Source organism: Apis florea, unplaced genomic scaffold, assembly GCF_048593485.1.
Source record: "Apis florea isolate Af1SG1 unplaced genomic scaffold, ASM4859348v1 contig_1789_pilon, whole genome shotgun sequence".
Taxonomy (NCBI): Eukaryota; Metazoa; Arthropoda; class Insecta; order Hymenoptera; family Apidae; genus Apis; species Apis florea.
This window is the reverse complement of record NW_028256481.1, coordinates 311,414-334,496: the sequence shown is the minus strand read 5'-3', so window position 1 is coordinate 334,496 and position 23,083 is coordinate 311,414. Positions and strand designations below refer to the sequence as shown.

The following is a 23,083-nucleotide window of genomic DNA, read 5'->3' as shown; positions in this document are numbered from 1 at the left end:
GAAGAGAAGCGTACGCGTTCGATTCATTTTTCAACATTTTTTTTTTTTTTTTGGAAACATTGAGATATCGATTTTTATTTTTATTATTATTTATTATTATTTTTTTTTTTTTTTTTACGTATGTATCTATTTTGAAATACGCGAGGATTATTTTTCTCTCTTTTTTTTTTTTCTCGAAACTTACTCTGTGGGTTATGATGTAGGGTGCGTATCGTCCAGTTTCTCTAAGCTAGGACTTTGGTTAGTATGGCCGGCTTGCGTCCTTGGGCCTCTTTAACTGGACTTTTAAACGCTTCATCCCTATCTGGAAGCCATTCATCGCTTGAATTGCTGTCTGCGCACTCGCTGGATTGTCGAACGACACGAAACCTGAAAGAATCGAGAACGATAAATTTTTCTAATCAACGAAACGATCGAATTAATCAATTTACGACGACTTTTAATCCTCTCCTGCTTCGCACGATCTCGATATATATTGCTCGGACGAAACATATCTTTACATTGAAACTTAGTAACAAAGATATCCAATCCTTGGGAGAAAACTTGGCGTCATCGGCCTACTCGAACATCCACTAGACAGCCACTGAATTTTGAGACTCTCTTCTCCACTTGAATTCGGATTCAAGAAATTGGTCGCGATATTCCTCGACTTACGATGAAAACGGGAAGTTGAATATCGACACCTGGGGGCATCGGGATTATCGCGAAGGGGCTGATGGTGGTAACCAGTGATTTAGATTAGCCGATTCGCCGCGAGGAATAAAAAGTTTTCTACGAAGGGACGAGGGGGGGGTGGGTGGGTAGGGAGGCCTTGGTACTATCAAAGTTTTATCGAGAATAAGAGAAAGGGAGGGAGGGAGGGAGAGAAGGTGCACGATAACGAAGCTCTTAACAACAGAAGCGCCACTGAAAGGTCATCAGGGCCCTTCCAGTTTAAGCCAATTTTGACCATTAGCCCCGATCCAATTTTAGTTTTGCCATCATGGCGGCGGCCTATTGCCTGACCAATCGCGGCTCCTCCTCATCGCTCAACCTCGGCCACCGCTTTTACCCCAGAGTTCGTAAATTACTTTTACTAGGTGACTGGAGAGGAGGTTTTATCCCCCTGCAAAAGAATTCCTCTTTCCCACAATCCTCCTCTCCCTTCTTCGTCGAATTTTTCAAAGCAAATAAAATTGAGTCGTAATAATTTATGCGATCACTTTTACCTACGAAAATTCAAATTTTGACAGAAATTGCGTATTAATTGCGAGAATCTTCGACACAAAATTTATTTTCACGTGTATTATACATATCCATTCGTAAGCTACGCATAATTTTGGTCAGACAAGAAGCGTATTCCAATTGGACAAAGGGTAAAATGATCATTTCATGTTTGCTTGGTTGCAAAGAAAAATATGTATCCCCCTGTGCGCTTTATTTGGCTGTTTCGATAATTCTTTTTCGTTATAGGATACACTTTTTCGCGGAGGAGGAAAATTTGAAACGACAGAGTCGATTTGAAAGCGTAAGGCCCTTCCCTCCCCCTCTGGGCGAATGATACGCGCGCACTTTGGACATCCCTCTTTTCATCAACGTTTCGATAATTACACGAACGGGGCGCATAACGAAACCGGAGGAATATAAAGAACGGCATCCTTTCAACGGATGAAATTCATCATCCGGCTGTATCTGTCGCGATAATCGGCACCGATAGGCAGAAAAATATTAATCGCGCTAGTTACGAATGAATAGGCTAAGAAGAATATCAGGGAATATATCCGTCCAATTATCCGCACTCATATTTGCGCATTCATCCCGGCTGCACGATTAATCAAAGCTGTCGTTGCTGCAGGTTTTTCAGGTCTTCCTTTTGTCCCGATCCCTTCCGATTTAACCAAAAGGACCACCTAGTTTCATTCGAGTCGAGTCACAATCGGACGAGTATTCACTTTTAATAAAAAAAAAAAAAAAAAAAAAAAGAAAAGAAAGAAAAAGCAGTTGCAGTTCATCAAGTTGTAAAATCGAGAATAATCTCTCGTGCTCGACGAGTCGGATATTTTACGTATGAAAGGATACAATTTTCAAATTCTATAAAAGATTTCGATAATCCATTTTTTCTTTTCTTTTTTTTTTTTTTTTTTTACCTTTACGAATAGATTCGAGATTTTTCGATAATCGAAAGTTTTGCACACGAAATAATTTTATATCGAAAAAGACATTTCTTTATTATTCGAGAATCTGAAAGATCTCTCCAGCTTCTTCCCAGGTCTTAGCCAAGTCCTACCTGGTCGTGAACGGCCATTCGTTTTTTTCCGTTCCAAGGGGCCACTCTTCCAAGCGTTAAATGACACACTTACCGAAGCATTTGCTCTGGTTGGTGGCCCGATCGATGAAAACCTTGGAGGATATGACGTTGCCAAAGGGGATGAACATCTGCATGAGCTCACCGTCACCAAACTCTTGGGGCAGGTGGTAGATGAACAGGTTGCAGCCTTCGGGTCCTGAGATAGAGCATCCTACCATATAAATCAGAGCACATCTAAACATCTAAACTTGAAGTATAATACTCAAGTTAGAATGTTAGTTTCTTGGATGAGTTTCGTTCTTCGCAATATAATGATTCCGACGCGATAGGAGAGCCACCTCGCGTCACAGCGAGTATGCACACATTCTTCTCTCCTCAGATTCTTCGACGATTCTCGGTGTCTGGATGCCTTTCTTTTTTTTTTTTTTTTTTCTTTTTTTTTTGATGAATGAAGATGAAGATTCGTGACCGTCTTTGACAATGACAATCTGATTTCTCTCTCGTCGCGCGGAAATTTCAAGGATGATTTCTTTTTTTTCTTTTTTTTTTTTCTTTAATGAATCGCGTCACTTTTGGGATTCGAGAAGAGGGATACGAAGAAGATGAGAGGGAGATGACGTTCTGGGACGTTCCGAGAGGGAGGAGAGAGACGAGAAGATGAAGAATGAAAGAAAAATGGATCGAATGAGAGAGAAAGAGAGAGGGGGAGCCGACGAAGAGAGTAATGATTAGAATGTCACGACGATGTTTGTTACGAAAATGAGTTTCTTCCCGGTTCAAGTAAAAAAACGTTGAGTATTTATACTTTCAAATATACAAACACACAACACTGGGACTCACAACACAATGACGAGCGAGGTGAAGGATATTTTAAAATGAATGCAAATGGATATTAAGGAGTGACAGTGATGATACTGATTACGATGGTGCGACACTTTACATGAGAATGCCAGACATGTTGTTGATCCGTCGTCATAATAATGCTACCTAACTTTCGTTTCGTTAGAACTAACTTTTTTTTTTCGCTTTCAATGGACGGATTGCGTGAAAACTCGCCAAATTATTCAATATCTTACGTTTTTCCAACCGATTCGTTTCTTCCTTCCTTTATCTCTCACCTTCCGCCAAACTTTTCTCCAAACTTCCCCTCCAATTAATCGTTAATCGTTTCGTTTCTTTAATTTTCATCAAACACGATGCGCAATTCCTCCTCCTCCTTCGATATATTTAATCCCGCAACTTCGACAACGAGAAAAAAAAAAACTTCTTCTTTTAAGCCACGAGCGATATAAAGACAACCGGTGATTAATTCGAGGGGGGAGGAAGGATTGAACGAAAGAGGCAAAGCGAAGAAAGGAAGGAAGGGGGGTCGGAATAACGAGAGTCCAAATACGGATTTAGCTAATTTCACTGAACTTTATAACTCCGACGTCAATTAGCGGCGATTATGACCGTGGAAACTTCCTCTCTCTCTCTCTCTCTCTCTCCTCCCTTTCTCTCTCCGCTCTTCTCTCACTGCTAACGGACGCATTTAAGTAATGAGATGGCTGCCACTCAACTTTTAGGATGCTACTCATCGCGACTCGTTCGTTTCCCTAGAGCCGAGATTCCGCTCTTCTGTCACTTGCACGCCTTTTACGAACGTTACCCTGTCGAATTACCGCAAGAGAGAGAGAGAGAGAGAGAGAGAGGATGTAATTGTCCGTTTCCAGCCAACGATCGCGGCTCTCGTTCATTTCATAGTTCTTAGTCGATTATAGCTCCCTCTACGGCTTTCAAAATGGCCGCCGGTTGACTGAGTTTCAGAGTTCACTCGGTCGGGGACGAAATTTGTTGATCGAAGCAATCTAATTACTCGTCTATGTAATTATATCGAATAGTTCGTAATCGTCTCTTGAAATTTTAATTTTTTCGAAACTACGTGATATTTTTTTTTTTTTTTTATTCTCAGAGATAAAATAAAATAAAGGAATAAGGGATAAGAGTTATTCCACGAAACGAGTTATTTCACGTTGTCGTTGAAGCAAATTCACGGAAGGTAGATTAGTGAATGTTTGTTGCAACGTTTCCGAGTTGTGACAAACGTGTGGTCCGCGCAAAGAACGGCAAATGTTCTCTCTTTCTGCGCGAGGGGCCGCCGCAGACTTCGTCTCGGTAATAACTCGATCGTAGTTGTCACGTGAAACCCAAATTAGAGCCGGTGTCGACGGGTTTCCGGTTCCGACGAAGGGGAGAATGGAGGAGGAATTGCGGTGGACGCCGGAATCACGAAGAACGAGCTATAAATTTAACCGCGTCGTCGTGCCGTGCGATCGTTGATCCTGAAATTGGTTTTCGACTCTCTAATTGGCCCACGCGCGGGACGTGCACGCGAATTTAATGAAAGCGACACCTCCTGCAACCTCGAGGGGGTGGAGAGGTTGCTATCTACCGAGCGGAGTGAAACGTTAAGATGAGTATCCCCATCCGAGCTAATATTCAAAATCATTTTGCTTTATGTCCGAATTATGTACGCCGACATTTGTGCTAGTAACTTATTTTTCAACTGTGAACTAATTAACAATTTTACACGTGAAACGAAAAAGTGTATAAGCGTTTTCTTTTCTTTTCTTTTCTTTTTTTTTTTTTTTTATTTTTTAGAATCAATTATTCCTCGAAATTTAAAAGATGGACGTTCCAATCAAATAATATAATATAGACAATAGAGTATTGCAAAATTATTTTTAAATATGTATTTTCGATATATTCACAAAGACTCGTGAAAGATACTTAAATTTTCTGCTGATTTTTATTTCAAATAATTGTCGCGACTCGCTCGTTCTATATGAAAATTGTATTTAAAAAGTGTCTCGTTTTTCAAAAAAAAAAAATATTGAATTCTCCTGAAAATTTTGTTTTTCCAAAATTACAAAAGATCGATCGATGATCCTTCGATCTCGTAACAAGTGCACACTCTGTACATTTAATGCGATGTACGGATTGATCGTCGTGAGAAAGCAACGATCAATGTTTGTCGACAGCGCAACACCGAGCACAGCTAAGAATAGTGACATTGAGTGCAACGAAAACACACCGATATATAACCCATCCAAAGAATGAAACGTAGAACTTTCCGTGGTTGAGAATGTCGTTGGTGGTGGGTCGCAACAACGACATTGATCAAGAGAAGAGAGGATAGACACGAACACCGAGAACACCTTGTAAAACGTATATAATGTAATATATACACTGAGAACAGATTAGAAAGAAGCAGAAAAAAAAAAGAAAAGAAAAGAAGAAAAGAAAAAACGACGAACGAAGCGACAGTAAATATAAAATTGATATAACGATGTCGTGCAATGATGACAGAGTAAACTATTATATCGTTCTTCTTGCGTCGCCCTCCTGTCTTCTTCCATTAGGCTCTCCTATCCTCTTTATTCAAAACATACGCTTGTTCGGGGGAAAAGATAAAATAAATCGAATATTTCCAAAACTTATCGTACATCGACAACACTAACTATTATAACTTCAATGATACGTACGCGAATGATCATCGAATCTCGTTGAAACGCGAGCGTCGATCAACAAGAAATATTCCAAATTTCTTCGTGTTGGAATAAATTCTTTCGATCGATCGGAACAATTGTTTGTTCGTAATAGGAAAAGCATACTGCGAAAAATGTATCCGCGTGATACATTGGGGGGGGGAAGAGGGGAAAGGCTTTGCCGGAAGAGAGCGGAAAATAGGGATATCGGGGGGAGGGTTAGGCGGGAAGGGGTAGGGGGAACGCTGTCGCGGTAAACTTCCCATTATCCTACGATGTAACAACGGATCGCCGGCAGGCGTAACGGCAAAGTAATTAAAACTTTCGTTTTATTTGCATTATCTCATTGTTAGGCGTCGTATATTCTAATAATGGCGAGTTGTTAATTGCAATTAGGCGCGCTGGCTCCGCTGGTTCGCCAGCTATCCTCTTTCTTTTCTCCCGCTTATCCGCCATCTTTAATCCCCCTCTCCCTCCCCCCCTACTTCCTTTCTTTTTCTCTGTCTCTGTCGTTTCCTCCTAGACAACGTTGACGAATGATTCGCACTGTTTCGCTTCTCGACCCGGCCGTCGATTTCGATTAATCCTCGCGCGTTCAACTTCGAACTTAATTAATCGTGGCCCCTCCGTTCGAAAAATCGAACGGACGCTAGGAATTATTCCTCTAGGAGGAAACGAAACACGAGACGTGGAAACGTGTTGGAAAGAAAGATCTATCTTGGAAGAAGAACTCTCGTGGAGGAGTCGTGTTTTCGTTGCGAAAACAGCGTTTGCACGGTCGAAACACTCGCTTGGATACGATGGAAAGGTGAATCGAGAAACGTAGAAGATTTTTCGATTTAAAGGTTTCGAATTCTTCTCGATTAGCTGATTATTCGTTGAATTTGTACGTATATTCGTGATACGATCGCCATGCTTGTTGGTGAAATATTTCATCGAATTTCGGTCTTTTTGCTGCCGACACTTTTGAAAAGAAAAAATTTGTCCAGGCAAGATATCGGAAAGATTCGTTTTCCCGCGCGTGTAGCGAGTTTTCCACGCATTTTTCACTGCAACGCGCGAAGAGAATGAATAATCTCTTCCCTCTGATCGCAATTGTGTACCTTGCACGATGTTACGACGAAGGATAAACTCGTGTCTGGGCGTTTGGGAGTTGGATCTACAATCTCGGGACTACAATCATTCTGTGTTTACAGTCAACAGTTAGACGTTGATGAGTGTTTTGTACTTACCTTCCCTCTGCGTGGGTGCCACAGCGGTCATCGGCTGAGGAATAGCTTGAGGAAACTGGCCGTAGACGGCGGGATAAGCTGCGACAGTAACAAATAACAAATACATCATGATGTGTCCACATCTATACACGTGGTGCATGCCGCTCTTATTCTTCCTATTTTCGTTTCCGTAATAATACAGCAGCTTCTCAGTGGCCATCAGTGTTTTCGTGTAAAAAAGAAAGAAAAGCAAAATCGTGTGTTCACCGTTTCAGAGACGCACCTTCCAAAAAATATCCCTTCGACTTTAAGTGCTCTTTTCCTATCGTTCGTACAGCAATGTAGAAACGTTTCCCGTAAATTAGAACCATTTTCAATTACGCAGAAATATTGTATCTCGTAATAACAAAAAGCGAAACGAATTTTTTTTTTTTTCTTTTTTCAAAGATGCCGAATATTTTTCAGAAACCGAAGAGTAACCAGTTTTTCGCGCACACACACACATATATATATATATATATGTATGTATATATATGCATATATATTACGTTGACAATTTATAATTCGACGAAATGCAACGGTGTAACGAGGTTCGAAATTAATAAAAGGTAAACTGCACGTGGTGGACACGTCAATCGAGTTAATGCGAAATTGCATTGTTGTCCGGTCGAGAAATAATTATGGCAGGACAGTTTATAATTGCTCGTAACAAAACATGGTGGTACGATGAAAACAACCGCGTTTAATTCACCCGAAAAACGAAAATTGGGGGGAAGGGAGAGAGGGAGGGAATACACGCGCCGATACTCCGCTATAATTCTCCGCTACCGGTTCCCGGGATTAATGAGAACACGTCTCGCAGCGTCACGTGAGACTGTGCGAAGTGAAGCGAAGGGGGTGGGGAGAGGGAGGAAGTCACCGGATGGAGAAGTCTCGTTTTCACCGTTCGCCGCGTTCGTTGCGGTCTTTTCCACGCGACGAGGATATTCGAGCCTCAACGTTCTCACCGTTTCTCCGCCATACTTTTAACACGATACTTTTGTATCTCGCCACGCTCCTATCGGATATTACCGACATTAACTGTCACGCGATATCCTTTTAAAGTCGCGGTCATCGCGTAACTGCGCGTTTTCGAATCCAGAGTCGTAGAGGATGATGATGAAGGTTGATGATGGCGAAGGTGAATTGTTGATAGCGCTCGAACGGGGTTGATAAGAAAATTGTCGTATCCTTAATCGTGCGATGGAATCGAAATTGAAGATCATTTTCAAAAGTGGTCTCGTTCGGGAAAGAATTATTATTATTTCGAAACAATTTCCAACCGTATTGAAACGACCAACTTTTGCCACATTTTGATATTAGAGAGAGGCAATTATAACGGCATTAATTATACCTTGGCAAATATTTAAAACGCGCGCGCGATTGATATTTGTTTGTGACGGATGAATGTGGAGAGGGATGATCGGGAGGAGGGTACGATACGAGCGGTTCGCTCTCTCAGATCAGAAGAGGTAAATTTTCGCTTGGAAATTAATTATTTCCGTGCAAACATTGCTTTAATATATTCCGATTGACGTTAGCGGAGGTTTCGCTCCAACGATGGTCCCGACATTTGGCGTATGAAATAAATACGCCATCATGTATACCCGCCCTCGGTTACCGGCTCGCCCGGATAGAGCGGACACGCGATATTTCGGATTGCTTTTTTTCCACTCGCTGATCTCCACGCCTCTGTGTACATTGGACGAAAATACACAGAAAAAGAATATCCTATTTTCGAGTCTTTGGCAAACACGGGAAACCAGCGGGGGCCTACGCGGCGTACGAACGTCATGCCTCAAATTTGATGAATTTTCACCAATTCGGTGCGCGCGCGTAGATAGTGAAAAAGGAGGAGGGTAGATCCACCGAAAGGGTGGGGTTAATGGGCGGAACAGAAGAAAGGAATATCGGGTGGATGGGAAGAGAGATTCGAAAGTTTCTTATTTCAATGATTTCTTTCTTTTTTCTTTTTTTCTTTTTTCTCTCTCTATATTTCGAGTATAGTTTGGATTAAGAATATCGTTCGCGGTAGAATTAATAAGAGCAGCGTGAATTTTGCTCCATCTCTTGATGTTATCAAGAAAATAAATGTCGTAAAATGATTTTTCGTTATTTCTGGTAACTTTTTGAGCCGAACTTGCACGATAAGTAAATTTTTCCGACTATTGTAACTTTGTACAGAGCGTGGTGGCAAGTTTTGTGTATATAACCGGATATGAAGTTGTTCTATGTGCAGAAATAAATGAAAAATTTAATATAAAGTTTCTGCAAAAGCAAAAGCAAAAGCAAAAAAAAAAAAAAAAAAAAAACGCTGAATTGGATACAAAAGAACAATTAGTACTCTACACGTGAAAATGAACAAAAATTTTTTCGCTTGACATTTCGTTTTCGAGAAAATTTAGTTCGAATACATGTATACTTGAATAAATCTTGTCCAAACATGTTCAAACTTCATTTTATCAAAAAAAAAAAAAAAAAAAAGGACCCGAAACAAAAAATTCTACTCTATATTTTTTTGATTTACTTTCACATGTGAAATAACTCCCTACCAATTTTCCACTCGTATTCAGTCCGGCATTAATCCATTCGCGTTGAATAACAAGTTAGAAACACGATGTACAGACATTTATTATTATTATTTTTTTTGTTTTTTTTTTTTTTTTTTGGTTATTGGTTATTGACAACTTTTTCAAAGAACGAATCGTTTGAGAAGAAAATTGTCAGTAAAGACGAATTACAAAAATGCCACGTTCGAAGATCTTTTTCCCCGATCCTGCCGTTAATTAATTTCGATCATTCGATTGAACACGCGAGATTTTTCAAAGTTAAAACACTTGTTAAAACGTTTAAACTCACATTCGAAAGAGAAGGATTGATATTTCAACCGCGTTAAGTAATCATATCTCGATTCTTGGAAAATTAAAATTAAATTGACACTTACTACTGTCGCCCCCGATAAATGCCAAGACTCGACGACAAATTTTCAAACTTTTTCTCGAACACCGTGCTCCGGGTATCGGCATACGGAGTTGCCACACCCTGCACACCCTATTTATACCCGGATAATAATTGTTATCGCGTCAAGGTTTCCGCGGTTCCATGTTTTTGCAGTCGATAATGACGGCCTGGTTATGAGACTTTCCACGGTGAAACACCAATTCTCGCTCGCTCTGTTATTAATTTAACCATTGGGACAGAGAATTCATCAAACCCCGCGCGTTAATTGCTAACGGTGAGCGGAACGAATCGAAGTATAGTTACGTCGGCACGTTGATTATCTCTGAAACGGAATCGTCCATTTTGATGTTGGTTATTGGATTATAATTTCTGCCCCGGTGTGTATCGCATTTTGATGTAACATCGTTCGGGTCTTCGACAGCCGATTATAATGTCGGCGTGTTGTTTGCGTATCGATGAACATGCACGGTACACGATGCGCTCAAGAGTTACGATATATATATATAACGTATATATATGTATATATATATATATAATGTACACGACGTATATTATAAAAGAACATCGAAATTACACTGTAGCAGCACACCAGAAGCATTATGTAACGCGCCTATATATATATATATATATATACACACGTCTATATATACATGTAATATATACGATATGTATATAATAATCACACGATGATAACGTGGATACATCGGTGTTGTCGATACGTGTACAGGATGGAACGGAGGGGAGTCACGATTGTTTCGAATTTACGCTCGTAAATAAATATTTCGACTAATGTGTATCCAAGTCGTATAACGTATAACGTTAGAAGAGAAACGTTTAGTCGTTGTTGAAAGCCTGGAGGATATACAGTTGGATATAGAATTTTCGTGCCTACGTTCCATCCTGGTGTAGTGCATGTATATATATTTATATACATTTATGTATAATATACGTATATAAATGTACACATGCGACCAATAATAGTTGCATGCAACAGCCATGAAACGCGATCAGCGGAATCGAATTTTTCAAAGTTTTTAAGTGCTCGAGTGCTCGGATAAAAGCATATTAAAATCGAACGTTCGAGTTCATTTGCCTTTCGATCGACGAAACGTTACTTCGACTGTGTCTTCAACCATGATTTCTCTCTCTTTTTTCTTCTTCTTATTTTTTTAACCAAAACTCGGCTACGGAATCCGATTTGGATCCGCTGAATCCTGTTTGGAGGCCTACGGGTTTCGTGCCGTTATCGAGAGAAAAAAAAGAAGCACACCACGAGATGCGTTTGGATGAAAAACTCGTTGCGGAATTCTCGATAGAAGACGAAGAGGGGAAAGAGTAAATGGGGAAGAAAAAACTTACCGACACCGGGATAGGGTTGCATTCCGGGATACGCGGCGGCATGCTGGAGTGCCGCCTCCCCATTAGGCAGCCCTTGTGCTGGAATGGACAGATGGAGGGCATCTACACTTCAGTAAGCTCAGCTCTTATCGGGGACGGACCTACGTCTAGGGCCCCTGTCGCAATACGCGCTGACCAATCGATATCGCGCCGTGTATTCTTGGATCCCTCGTCAAGTTTAATCTGATTTCACGAGGGAAGGGTAAAAGAAAAAGAAAAAGGAAAAAAAAAAGGGTACGAGGTCCTTCGCTCCTCCTTGGGTGAGCTTCCGTCTAAATTAAAATTCTCGAAATCGAAATTTTCGCGTCCTCCACACGCGGTCGTTCGAAGGTCGATACTACCCGCCGACAACCTCTCTCTCTCTCTCTCTCTCTCTCTCTCTCTCTCCCCCCCCTCGTCTCGAAGAAAAAGAGAAGAGGGGAGGGGAGAGAGAGAAAAAAACGAGAAAGATTTTTCCAAGTCGCGAGGAGAGGAAAGAAAAGTAATAGAAGAGTCGAGGGTAACGTTGGGGCACCAGCGGGGCGAGGTTACCCCGCTTCTCATCGCGAAGGCAAAATAATAAAGTCCGGCGTCGATTGGCCGAGCATTGCGCAGGGGCGGCACACTGCGCCTGAGTTGATACTCACGTCCCGGATAGGTCTGCGGTATCCCGTTGGTGTAGACACCAGGATCCGAACCTGCTGGTTGACCATTCGGTGTTTGTGCAGCCATGTTGAAATTGGGCATCGTTGGCGACGGTAACGACGGTATCGCCCCGTTAACCGGCTGCCCTGTACCGGTACCTACGAGCAAACCTGATCAGTACACACCGGTTACCCTCTTGCTCTTACAACACCGACCCCTCGGTCACCCACCCCCACCCCCTCCCTCCCATCGGATGTCCAACATCTGGATCCTACGCTTACCTACGCTTACTCCCCCCCCCCCTCTCTCTCTCTCTCTCTCTCTCTCACTCGACATCATCCTCGTCAACCGATTTGTCAAGCCGATATATTTACGGTGTGCTCGTGTAATTGGAGGGACGCGCGAGGAGGTGTTTGAGGGTTCGGCCGCGGATGGATCCGCAGGTTTCTGGGATGATATCGATAGCAATTAAGCTTCAACATTTGTTGTTTTCTAAAGTTTAGCTTTTAATCATTCGAATTCATTTATTTTAAAATATAAAACGAGTAATAATTTCGGAGAAAAATTGAAGATCGTTCTCGAATTTCACGCTTATATTGTTTGGGACACGCGAAGATGAGATAAAACACCAACCTCGAATCGAAGAACACGTCGTGTCTCCGAAGGAAATAAAAGCCCGCCGATCTGCCGGCCGAGTTGGAAGGATCAGAGGGGGAGGAGGAAGGAATAAAAATATTATTTTTCCGTATCGAGCGTGGGGTGTTGTTTCTCGCTCGAGGAGAGGCTCGACGCGCGCCCCAACTCTGGCGCGTGGAGTGGAGAGCCGATTTCCTCGCTCGGTTTACCTGGCCGCGTGCGCTATATTTCGTTCCCTCCTCTTGTGTACGCGTTGGCGAATGAGAGGAACCGGGTGGAGGAGAAGGGCAGGGAGGGTGGGTTTGGAAAAAGGGAAGGAACGGTGGTGCTACTTTGGCTTCTTCTCCTCCTCCTCCTCCTCCTCCTCCCCGTTCGGCGAGCTTTCGATAAAGTTTCGCGGTACCGGCAATATCTTTCGCTCGAGTCACGCTCGGTGAAAATGTTGTATTGATTTATGAGCCGGTTATAAGGCAACGGACTGTACGCGCTCTTGCAGCCGCGGGATCCGCGGGAAGGAATAAACGGGGGGATGGGTAGATAAAGAAAGAAGTTTCGCCCCGGCGAAACTGGGAAATTTCGCAACAAAGTGTACATAAGGGGGTACATGGGAGGGTATATGTATATTTTCTTCGCGTGTCCCATTTATTTCGAATAATTTCTCGGATATCCACCTCCCTCCCTTCTTTCGTTCCTTCTTTCTTTCCTTTTTTTTTTCAAAATTCTCGCAGAGAATATATATTTTTTTATCCAAGAGTAACAAACAAATCGAGCCTCGATTAATCTTTGTGGAACGGGAATAAATATGTTTGCTCGTGTTGGTAAAAAGGGGGAGTGTCGATGTTTAGGTAGAGATAATTAAAAAGACGTACCGGAAGTCGGTGGAACGACAGGGTTTGGCATGCCGTTTAACGCGTGCGGCAGTTGCCCAGCGCCAACGTGTGCCAGTGCTGCCATTGGATTGATGTACGTGCCTTGTGCTGTCGCGGCAGCCATCAGGGCTGCTTGCTGCTGTAAGTAGAATGTTTATATCGAAAACGCGGCCAAACGTAGATTAAAAAGATTTTAATCCGTGAAATAAATCTGTTCTGTCGAGCCGAATTGGAAAATTGAATTAAACGATTTCTCGTAACAACAGGATGGAAACAATTATCGATTCGCGATAACAAGAACGAGAGCAGGGACCGGTAATGTGGCGAGGGGAGAACCATTAACCGTAATGTGACCCACCTGAGCATAAGCGCCGTAAGCGCCGAACTGATTGAAGACGTTGAAAGGGTTAAGGAGGCTCATGTTCCCGGCCATTTGCTGCATGCGTCTTAGTTGTCTCTCTTTCTCAGTATCTGCGAACTTTACCACTAAGCTGGATGACGCACCCTGAAACAAATCGTATACGATTTTCCACATAAGTTTTCAAGATGGTTTTACTTTCTTACAAGATAAACAATAAACAATATCGACACGAATCTTGGATGGAATCTTTCCGATTCCAAGTAAGTCGTCTTGGAGATTTGGAAGGAAAAATTGAATTAGCGAGATAAAGCGAAAGATCGTGGTGGCGCGATTCATCGTGTTGGGATTAAGTTGTAAATTGGCGTGGGTATGACGAGCAAGTCTGTGACGCGAGATCGGATACTCGAGCCGAGGCGTGGCCGCCCTTAATTTCCATGAGACGAGGCGGCGCTGTAGCGAAGAGATTACCGTCGTCGCAGCCAAAGCCGCATAATTTTCTGGGGCCTCGCATTTTCTTCGTGCGCGTTTCTCATCCCATCCCCCCTCCGTGAATTTATAACGCGTGGAAAATTTGATAATAACGCCGCCTTCGACAACAGGCGTGATTATCAAAGAGGATTACGACCTCGTCTCCACCCTCCTCCCCTCGTCGCTTATTAAAAATTAACCGAAAAGCTCTCGCTCGTTTACTTTCCGCGAGGCAAACGCGCCGATTTCGATTTGGAGGCGAGAAAGAAAGGAAGGAAAGAAAATCGCGTATTATCTATTCTTCGTTGTAATCGGTAGAGTTCGAGTTGACGTCGAACAAGCAGCAGGAGCATTTTTCAAAAATACGAGAAGACGTTCCCCTTTGAGATGTTTACGAGGATACGTAAGGCGATGACGTTTCTCACCACGTCTAAAATATAAATGGAAAGGCAACAGGTGGTCAGTGTGGCCATTGTGGCTGGCTGGAGGAAAAGCTCGGCTTTCGAGCTTTCTGGTGATATATTATATTCACGTCATCAATGCAAATGCTGGGCGTGTCTGAGTTTATATAACGACGGTAATATTGTAACCCGTTGACACGCTTCCTCGTCACGCGATTTTCCACCGTTTATCCCCCTTTCTCTCTCTCTCTCTTCTCTCTCCATTCTTTCCACGTTGTCTACGAGTTTCCTTTTAAACTATTTAGAAAACGATGTGCAACGACCTTCAAGATTCGATCGAAATCCGGTTGAAATTGGGGAAACTTTAAATCAATATTATAATATCAGAGGTTTCGATCGATGCACGAAAACTTGTCTTTCGCTCGCTCGAGTTAGCGTAATCTAGCTTACGAGAAATTCCGTTAAATTCCATTGAAAACTATTCGATATGAAATCGAAACGGATAATAATTGACTTTTTTTTTTCCGCCATTTTTCGAAACGTTTTAAAAATGGGTCTAAAACCGTACACGAGAGCGACGCGAGTTTATACGAGAGAAATCGGTGGCGGTACGTGTCGTTGCATTAAAAACGTGTGTAATACGTACGCGATAATACCGGTTCGTGCACGGGCACGGGTTAAGCACCGAATGGGAAAGGATGATCCAAGAATCGGTCGCGTCGATCGAACCGTATGTATTATAACCGAGAGACGATTTTCAATCGGATAGGGTATCGTCGATATCGGCCCAATTGTGTCGAGGATATTGTGCGTTCTCTGTATAAAAAGCGCTTTTTTGCTTTTATTATTATTTCTCTCGTTGCCGACACATTTGCCGGTGTCGTTGTCAAAGGATTCGAAATTTGTAAAAACTTTTTCGCTCGCGTTTTTTCCCCCCCGTTTTTTATTTCGTTTTCGAAAAAATCCCTTACACACAGTCGTCAGGATATATATCGAGCGACGAAACGAGCTCGTGTATAAAAATTTATACAGGATCCCACGGAATCAAGTCGGAGAGTTTCGTCACATGGAGTCAAATTTTTCGTACGGAGGGAAAAAAAATTGAAATATCTTGTCGCGCGTTATCCCTTTTTTTTCTTTTAACGCGCAATTCAACTCGAACGCGTTGGAGGAGATTCTTTTTTTTTTTTCTCTCTTTTTTTATTGGCAAAAATTTTGGCTTCGTTCCGAATCGTATCTGGAGATCGAACACGTCGATAAATTCACCGAGCTCGAATTCACGGGGATATTATTAAAAGCTTTCAAAGCGGGCCAGATATATTTTTCATTCTCTCATTAGCATTTAACTCGAAGCGGCACTTTAGCCTCGCGGTCACGCGAGAACGGGTGTCGAACACCATTCATCGATGAATCGAAGGCGGGGAGGAGGGAGAGAAGGAAACGACAATGGGGAAGGGAGGGGGTCGCAATTATTAAAAAGTTTCGTTTTACGGCCCGAGTCGAATGGGGCCAAACGCGCGTATAACCGGCCCGTTTTCAAGGAAACCTGGATCCAACACAGCAGCAGTTTACAAGGCATAAAAGTTATGCGGGTTTCATGGCTGGATACAACTTTCCACATTACTGTAACTAATATCAAGAGTATCCGGGAGAAGCTCATACGTGCCGTTCCTCCACCCTTATATTCGCGCGAAACCGTGAAACTCGGGTTAAAACGCCCTTAATTTTGACCGCGCTTGTTCGAAAGGGGTTGTATTATCACCGGTTAAACGCCGGTTCAAGATCGTTTCGATCGGATACGATTTCACATTATTCGTGAGAATTGTCCGTGCTCTAAATTTAAATTTACTACACTTGTCAGACGCGAGCTAAGTAATAATAATGGCACGTTGTTATATGCTTTTTCTTTAATGATCCCATTAACATTCATAACAATTGTTTCCTTCGAGAAATAATATTACCTTGTCGAATAAAGATATATATTTCTTCGATTCGAATTCCTTCGACTCGGGAAGATTGTGGATAGGATTATTTCACGGGTAATCGATTACTTGTTACTCGTGAACTCATCTCACGAACGAAAACATTCGTTAAATACCGTTCGCCCACGAACAAAATTACCAGGAATTACCAGAAATGCCAGAAAGATCAGAATTTTGACGAAATTTCGTGAGATAATTTCGCGAGAGGATGTAATATTATGGGAGGGGCGAAGGGCAAGCGTGATGGCGCGGAGGTCATTGGCGATGGGCGAAATTCGCAGGGCGAAAATATTCGCAGGGGCGGTCCCGTCGTAAAGCTGGGAAAAATATCGACACGGCTGTTCACGGAAATGGGGGCTGTAAATAGCGGGAGGACGGGGGAGGGGGGGAGAGGGGGCACGACATTTTGTATTCTCTCTACGGAGCTCGAACAACTCGTTATGCGCGGTGAAAAGCATCGACGCGTGTTGTTGAGGAAAATAATTTGTCTCGCGTCGACAGCCTCGAACGCCTCTCTCTCTCTCTCTCTCTCTCTCTCTCTCTCTCTCTCTCTCTCTCTCTCTCTCTTTCCCCGTTGCGTCGTGGAAATGGTTGGCTAAGTCGCGTGGCATATGTGACATTTACACGGGGCGAGGATGCGCATCGATAGATGTGCGTGGGGGGAGGGGGAGGGGGCGGTGGTAAGGGAGGGTGGTAAGAAGGGTGGCGAGGTCGTATCAGAGCCAGTGAAGCCGAAGCCTCATTATTGGGGGATTACGGTTCATTAATTCCGATCCAACGTTCCTCAACTACACGCGAAAAGAAAAAGCCACCCCAAGCGATATCACGAAGAAGAGAGAGAGAGAGAGAGAGAGAGAGAGAAAGAGAGGGAGAGGAGGAAAACGTTTGAACGCTTTCCACTCCTCGGCTCGTTATGTTTGTACACTTCACCGTGTGCAGGTTGTCTCTTTAAAATCCGTGATAGAAAAGCGCAGTCTCGTTATACCGGCGCTAGAGGGGTACACAAAGTCTTCGTTACAGGGGGAGGGGAGGGGGCTCGACGAGAGGCGAACTTTGTTGTCCGGTTGGCGGCTGCTTTTGTTAACGGCGAAATCGTCGGAAACGCGAGCTCGAACGATGCTTATGATCCCTTCCGATTCCTCGTCTACTTTTCCCTACCTCTTTTCGTTCACTTGTTGTGTGGCAAGCTTTATTATCCGTTCCTTTCACATACAGGCTTCTTTGCTCCGTTTCGCCCCGAATCTTTACAATTTCATTTTTTCCTTCCCCCTCGTCTTCTTCTTCTAATTTCAAGTTCAATTTCGAAATTTTTTTATCAATTTAATAATCGCGGGACGACGAAGTGGATTCGTGTAACGCGAGATTAAAAAAAAAAGAAGAAGAAGAAGAAGCGTCGTCCATCGAATGGAACGAATCGACGCGTTTGGGACGAGGGAAAAATTGCCCCTTCTCTCTCTCTCTCGGTCCCACGGTCCTTTGAGATAGGTGGAAATCTTTGAAAGTGAAGGCACGGGTCAGAGAACCGCGATATTGCGTCCGAGCCGGGAACGGAATGAAGCAATTACCTACTGATTGGAGGTTCTCCCGTTAGCTGCACCATCACACTTGCCAATTCGCCAGCTGGTAATTTCAATGGATACAACTGGAACCGCAAGACCGGCCGATTGCCCCTTGTCCACGCGATCATCCTCTCCCTCCGTGTCCGAAACTATCCAATTCTCCGCGGCGCTTCGAGTTACAAGTTTCGCGCCTCGTTCGAGGGAGAGGCAATAAAAAAAAAAAAAAAAAAAAAAAAAGGAATCTCTCGCTTTGAACTATTTTTTCAATTCGATCCCGTTATAACGAGGACACGGCGAAAGAACTCGAAACACGATTTCACGGATTCCGATTGATCGAGTGACAAATTTTTGAATAACACAAGTTGGAAATTAATTCTGTTGTACAGATTGTAATAAGTTTCTTATTTTCTGTCGACTTGTTTACGATTGTTCCGTAAAATTTCGAGGCTTATCGGACGCGAAGAAATTTTTGTTCGAAAATATTGGAAGGACGAATGTTGAACGAGTAAGATTAATTTTTCTGTCGGGGGGAGAGAATTTTATCAACCCGGCCCTTTCAACAAATTTAATCACGATAACAGCGATATTAAGAACCGGTGCTTGTCGAGCGAGTATACGATTTTTATTTCATAAGATATCTCCGTGTCTCACGCTCGATTGCGTTTCCTCTCCGAAGATAGAAAAGAGACTCGGCAAACAAGTAACAGTTGTACAGGAGATAAAAGCAATGCAATTACGAGGCCGCCAAGGGAATTACTCAGGGAATGTCTTTAATTAAATGTTGGAAGCAGTTTCCGAGCCTCCGTTAATGCAGAGACAATTTCCTTCCATCCACTTTTCGCTCGTTTCCTCGAACAGAAAGGAGAACATCCGCCGAGGCTCGAGGGCTACTCCCATCGATCCCCTCCCCCTCGCAACACACGCTTCTACTTTTCTTCCTTTCGTTTAATGAACTTTTCGAGTCCGCCTACCTAATCGGCCGTGTCAACGCGCCTCTCCTTTTTCTTTTCTTTTTTCGTGTTACATCGCCCTACGAAAAATCACGAAAAATCTTTCTTTCATCGAATCTTTTTGCTCTTATTAGTATCAGATCCATCCATCGATAGTTAATTAACCAACTACGTTCTCAATCATCCTTTCGATAGTCGAAAAAACAAAAAGGAGAGGCGTCGTTGTATCGATCGTTCCGTTTCGTTCTTGGCGAAAAAAAAAAAAAAGAAAAAAAAAAAAAAGAGCGCAGCTCGTGCGCGACGGGAGGCGGCGACGTTCTTTAAATTCGCGGCCGCGCGTCCCCTTCTTGGGTGGAAGAGGAGGAGGAGGAGGAGGAGGGGGCTTTGTCTTTTTATTCCGAGCACTTAATTTCCGAGCGGTGCGCCGCCACGCCCGAAGGGGTTGGCTGGCCGGGGTGTAAAATAAAAACGGGGCAACGTTACGTAAAATTCCTACGCCGCGGGAGGAAACGGTCCTGTGTTCGCCAACGTGGCAAAACACTTCTCTCTCTCTCTCTCTCTCCCTCCCTTCTCTCCCGTAGGTTTGCTTTTATTACGAGACATTTCAGGAGTTTGCAGAGGCACTGCAGGGTGAACGAGGAGCACGTCTCGACCGCCGCGGAGGGGGCGGTGGGCCGCCGCGAGCGTGTCGCGAGGCGTGACAAGAAATGTCACACGCTTCAGAAGGCATAACTACGAGCGCGAGGGCTCGCATTCCAACGGTGACACGTTCCACCGCGCGGGGGAAGGAGGGACCACCCCGCAAAATATTCACTCCTCCCGGCAGAAATATTGGCCGCCGCTGCCGTCGCGTGACGCGTGAACACCCTGTCGATTCGAGTAGAGGAAACCGCGTTACACGGCTCGATGAGCGGTCGAGGGAGAGGGGGGGAGAGAAGAAGGACGATCCGAATTTGCTCTCGCCGTTGGCCGCCAATTTTTCACGGTAATAACCAGGGTTTAATGATCGATCAGTTGATACCTCTCTCTTCCCCCACACACACACACCGTTCAGGTCGCTGTGATTTCGAAATCGAGCCGAGCCACGATCACGGCCGACCCCCTAGAGAAATGTCCCTCCTCCACAATATAGATGTAAATTCGGCCCCGAAATGTATAGAGTCCGGCTCGATTCGATCGAGCTATCGATTCTCTCTCGAAATTGTAAGTTTTTCTCTTTTTCGTTTTTGGAAGATCCTTTCTTAAATCGATAATCGTTGAATTAATAATAATAATGATGATGATGACGACGATGATAGAAGAGAAAGAATCGGCTACTCGAAATTCGATAGGTTCACGGATGAACAGGATGATCGAGGGGCCGAGTTGGAAATATAATATTTTCGCGCTGGCTGTTTGATGGAAACTTATAACGCTTAAAGAAGAAGAAAGAAAAAGCGGATCGGGGGGGATACGGTAAAAATATTGGCCGTTGAAGTTGAACGAGTGCGCGAACGCGTCGTCTATTCGAGCAACGTAAATCATATTACACGGTTACTGAATCCGAAGTGAAAAATGTTTACAGAACTTCAGTCGTATAAAGTAGCGGGTTTTTTTTCCGCTCGGGGGGAGGGGAGGGGGGGGAGGAAGGGGGAAACTGCAGTATTGACACTGCGAAATATTAACCGCAATAGTTGGGTTCAGAAGTTGTTCGGCGAAAAGAAATATTATCTCGTGTGGCCCGGCCCCAATAGATAGATATACGTTGGATATACGGATAGCGATTTTTTTTCGAGACGCGATTAAAAAAGCGTTTGAACGAACGATTAAGAATCGGTGTTTGAAAATTAATATACGCACGTGTGTCCTTTTCTCGAACGCGTAGAAGAAAGTAAAGAAGGAATTACAATTTTTTTAATGATTAAGAAATGCAGGTAATTACAACGTGTACTTTTTACTCGACCGCTAATTAAAAGCTGTATAGAAAAATTTTTCCCTTTAACTCAATTTCTTTTAACAAAGCTTCAGTAAAGTTTTAATGAGTTAGAATCTGTCGTAATTGCTTACCGTTAGGATAAACTTGCTCAAGCCGATACGATACATTTTTAGTAAAATGATCCATGGTCGGTAATTACTTTTGCTAATTTAAAGAAGAGTTATTACAATTTTTTTGTACAAACTTTCTCATCATTCGGTAAATCATTCTACTTTCGAACACGCGTTATTATGCAAACGCGCGTTTCCCCTACGTTACGTAATTCTTGCCCGATGGATAAAAATATCCACCGTTTCCACCGATTCGTAGTAGAAATATCCATTCACCGTTTCTGATTGTGGCAAGTTTTATTTCCGGAATACCAATTTCGTTGATGTAACGATAATAAATTCTGCGCAAAGAGAGATGCCAAAACTGCGTAAACAGAGATATTCGAGATCTCTCTGAAATATATAACATCAGATCTCGTTAAATGTTTTCGTTTTCGTTTAAAAGTAACGCCCGTTCGACTCGGTGATATTTCTAAAATTTCTCTGGATCGTAAAATTGTGTAAAATTGTTTCCGGACAAGAATGTTTTTTTTTCGATTTTATAAATCTAAGCGTTATTCACTATCAATAATTTTATCGGTTATTCGGTGATATTACGGAAACAAAGAAACACAGACAATGATTGAATATAATTCGGTAATCCTACTTCTTTCAATAGGAGAGACAGAGAAAATAAACGATACTCTAACACAGCGAGGGAATATAATTTGATTTGAACCGTGTTCAGCTTAGTTTCTCGCAACGTGGCGCAATCGTTAGTCTCTCTCTCTCTCTCTCTCTCTCTCCCACGCAGATGCGATTTTTTTCACATTCCACGCGCAATACGTACGTATCTTATCGAGTTTAAAATCTGTAATTAAATACGTAACGCGTGTTATCGGTGGGATAATTATTGCAAGACAAATACACGTAATAACTGAATAATACGAATTGAATCATTATTAAAATTGAATACAAAACAAATTCATCGAGCAACTCAAGAGCAATAATTTTCGTTCAATTTAAAATCTTATCGATTCCAACGTTTCAATATCGAAGAGAACACTTGCGATCAAATGTATCCATTCCGTAGAGATTCGAGGAAAACAATAGGATCGCATAAGGGAGAGGTGGGACGATTAAGTGGGTAGGTAGGATGGTATATATTCTCGGGGATGCTCGAGGTAACTGGTCACAGGACGAAAACGTTCAGCTACGGCCCTTGCGATGATTAAGGCCTGTTAAATCGAGGGATGCGCGAATAGCGTTGGGGGGCCTCGAAGATACGAGGGATCCGCCGGGAACATTCCAAGGACTCTCGGTATATCGAGGAGGAGAACGAGCCAAGGGCGGACTTGGAGGGAAGAGCAAAATCTCGAGCCGCGTCCTTGTTAAACGAGAACGTTCCAGGTATAACCATTGGATCCACTCGTCGAGAATATACACGTTTTTCGCCAAATAAAATCCCATTTCTTTCCCCGGAACGTATGACGATGACGACGAAACTTCTCTTTTTTTTTTTTCTTTTTTTAACCGAAATACCGCTATTACAATAAACGTATTATTCGAACCAGCCTCGAAAACATTTTCCGTTCAATAAAGAGAGAATATGAAACGAAGCGTGAATCTTTGACGAGGAATATTCAGACAAGGCGGGTTGATGAGGCAGGTTGGCAAGTTTACGCGATAAAAACAAATGGGGCGAGGTAAAATTTTAACGCGAGTTGGGGAGGGGCCGCCGATTCACCCACGCTTCTCTCCGCGGGGGCTAATAAATCTAGAATCGTCCTAATGAAACGGCAAACC

The 23,083-nt window shown here is 43.0% G+C and overlaps 1 protein-coding gene across 14 annotated transcripts in view; it reads right to left on the bottom strand.

Moving 5' to 3' along the window:
* Positions 1-23,083, bottom strand: part of bru3 (CUGBP Elav-like family member bruno 3) — a 199,143-nt gene that overhangs the window by 3,440 nt on the left and 172,620 nt on the right. For 8 of the 14 annotated variants that reach the window (XM_086910942.1, XM_086910969.1, XM_086910937.1 and 5 more), the window contains 7 exons: positions 13,911-14,057; positions 13,553-13,691; positions 12,050-12,217; positions 11,385-11,486; positions 7,047-7,124; positions 2,340-2,498; positions 185-369 (listed from right to left, as the gene is read on the bottom strand). In XM_086910942.1, coding sequence (XP_086767068.1) covers positions 242-369; positions 2,340-2,498; positions 7,047-7,124; positions 11,385-11,486; positions 12,050-12,217; positions 13,553-13,691; positions 13,911-14,057 — 921 coding nt within the window. In that variant the 3' untranslated portion in view covers positions 185-241. The remainder of the gene's footprint in view (positions 1-184; positions 370-2,339; positions 2,499-7,046; positions 7,125-11,384; positions 11,487-12,049; positions 12,218-13,552; positions 13,692-13,910; positions 14,058-23,083) is intronic. The other 6 variants (XM_086910930.1, XM_086910931.1, XM_086910927.1 and 3 more) reach the window with 6 other exon arrangements.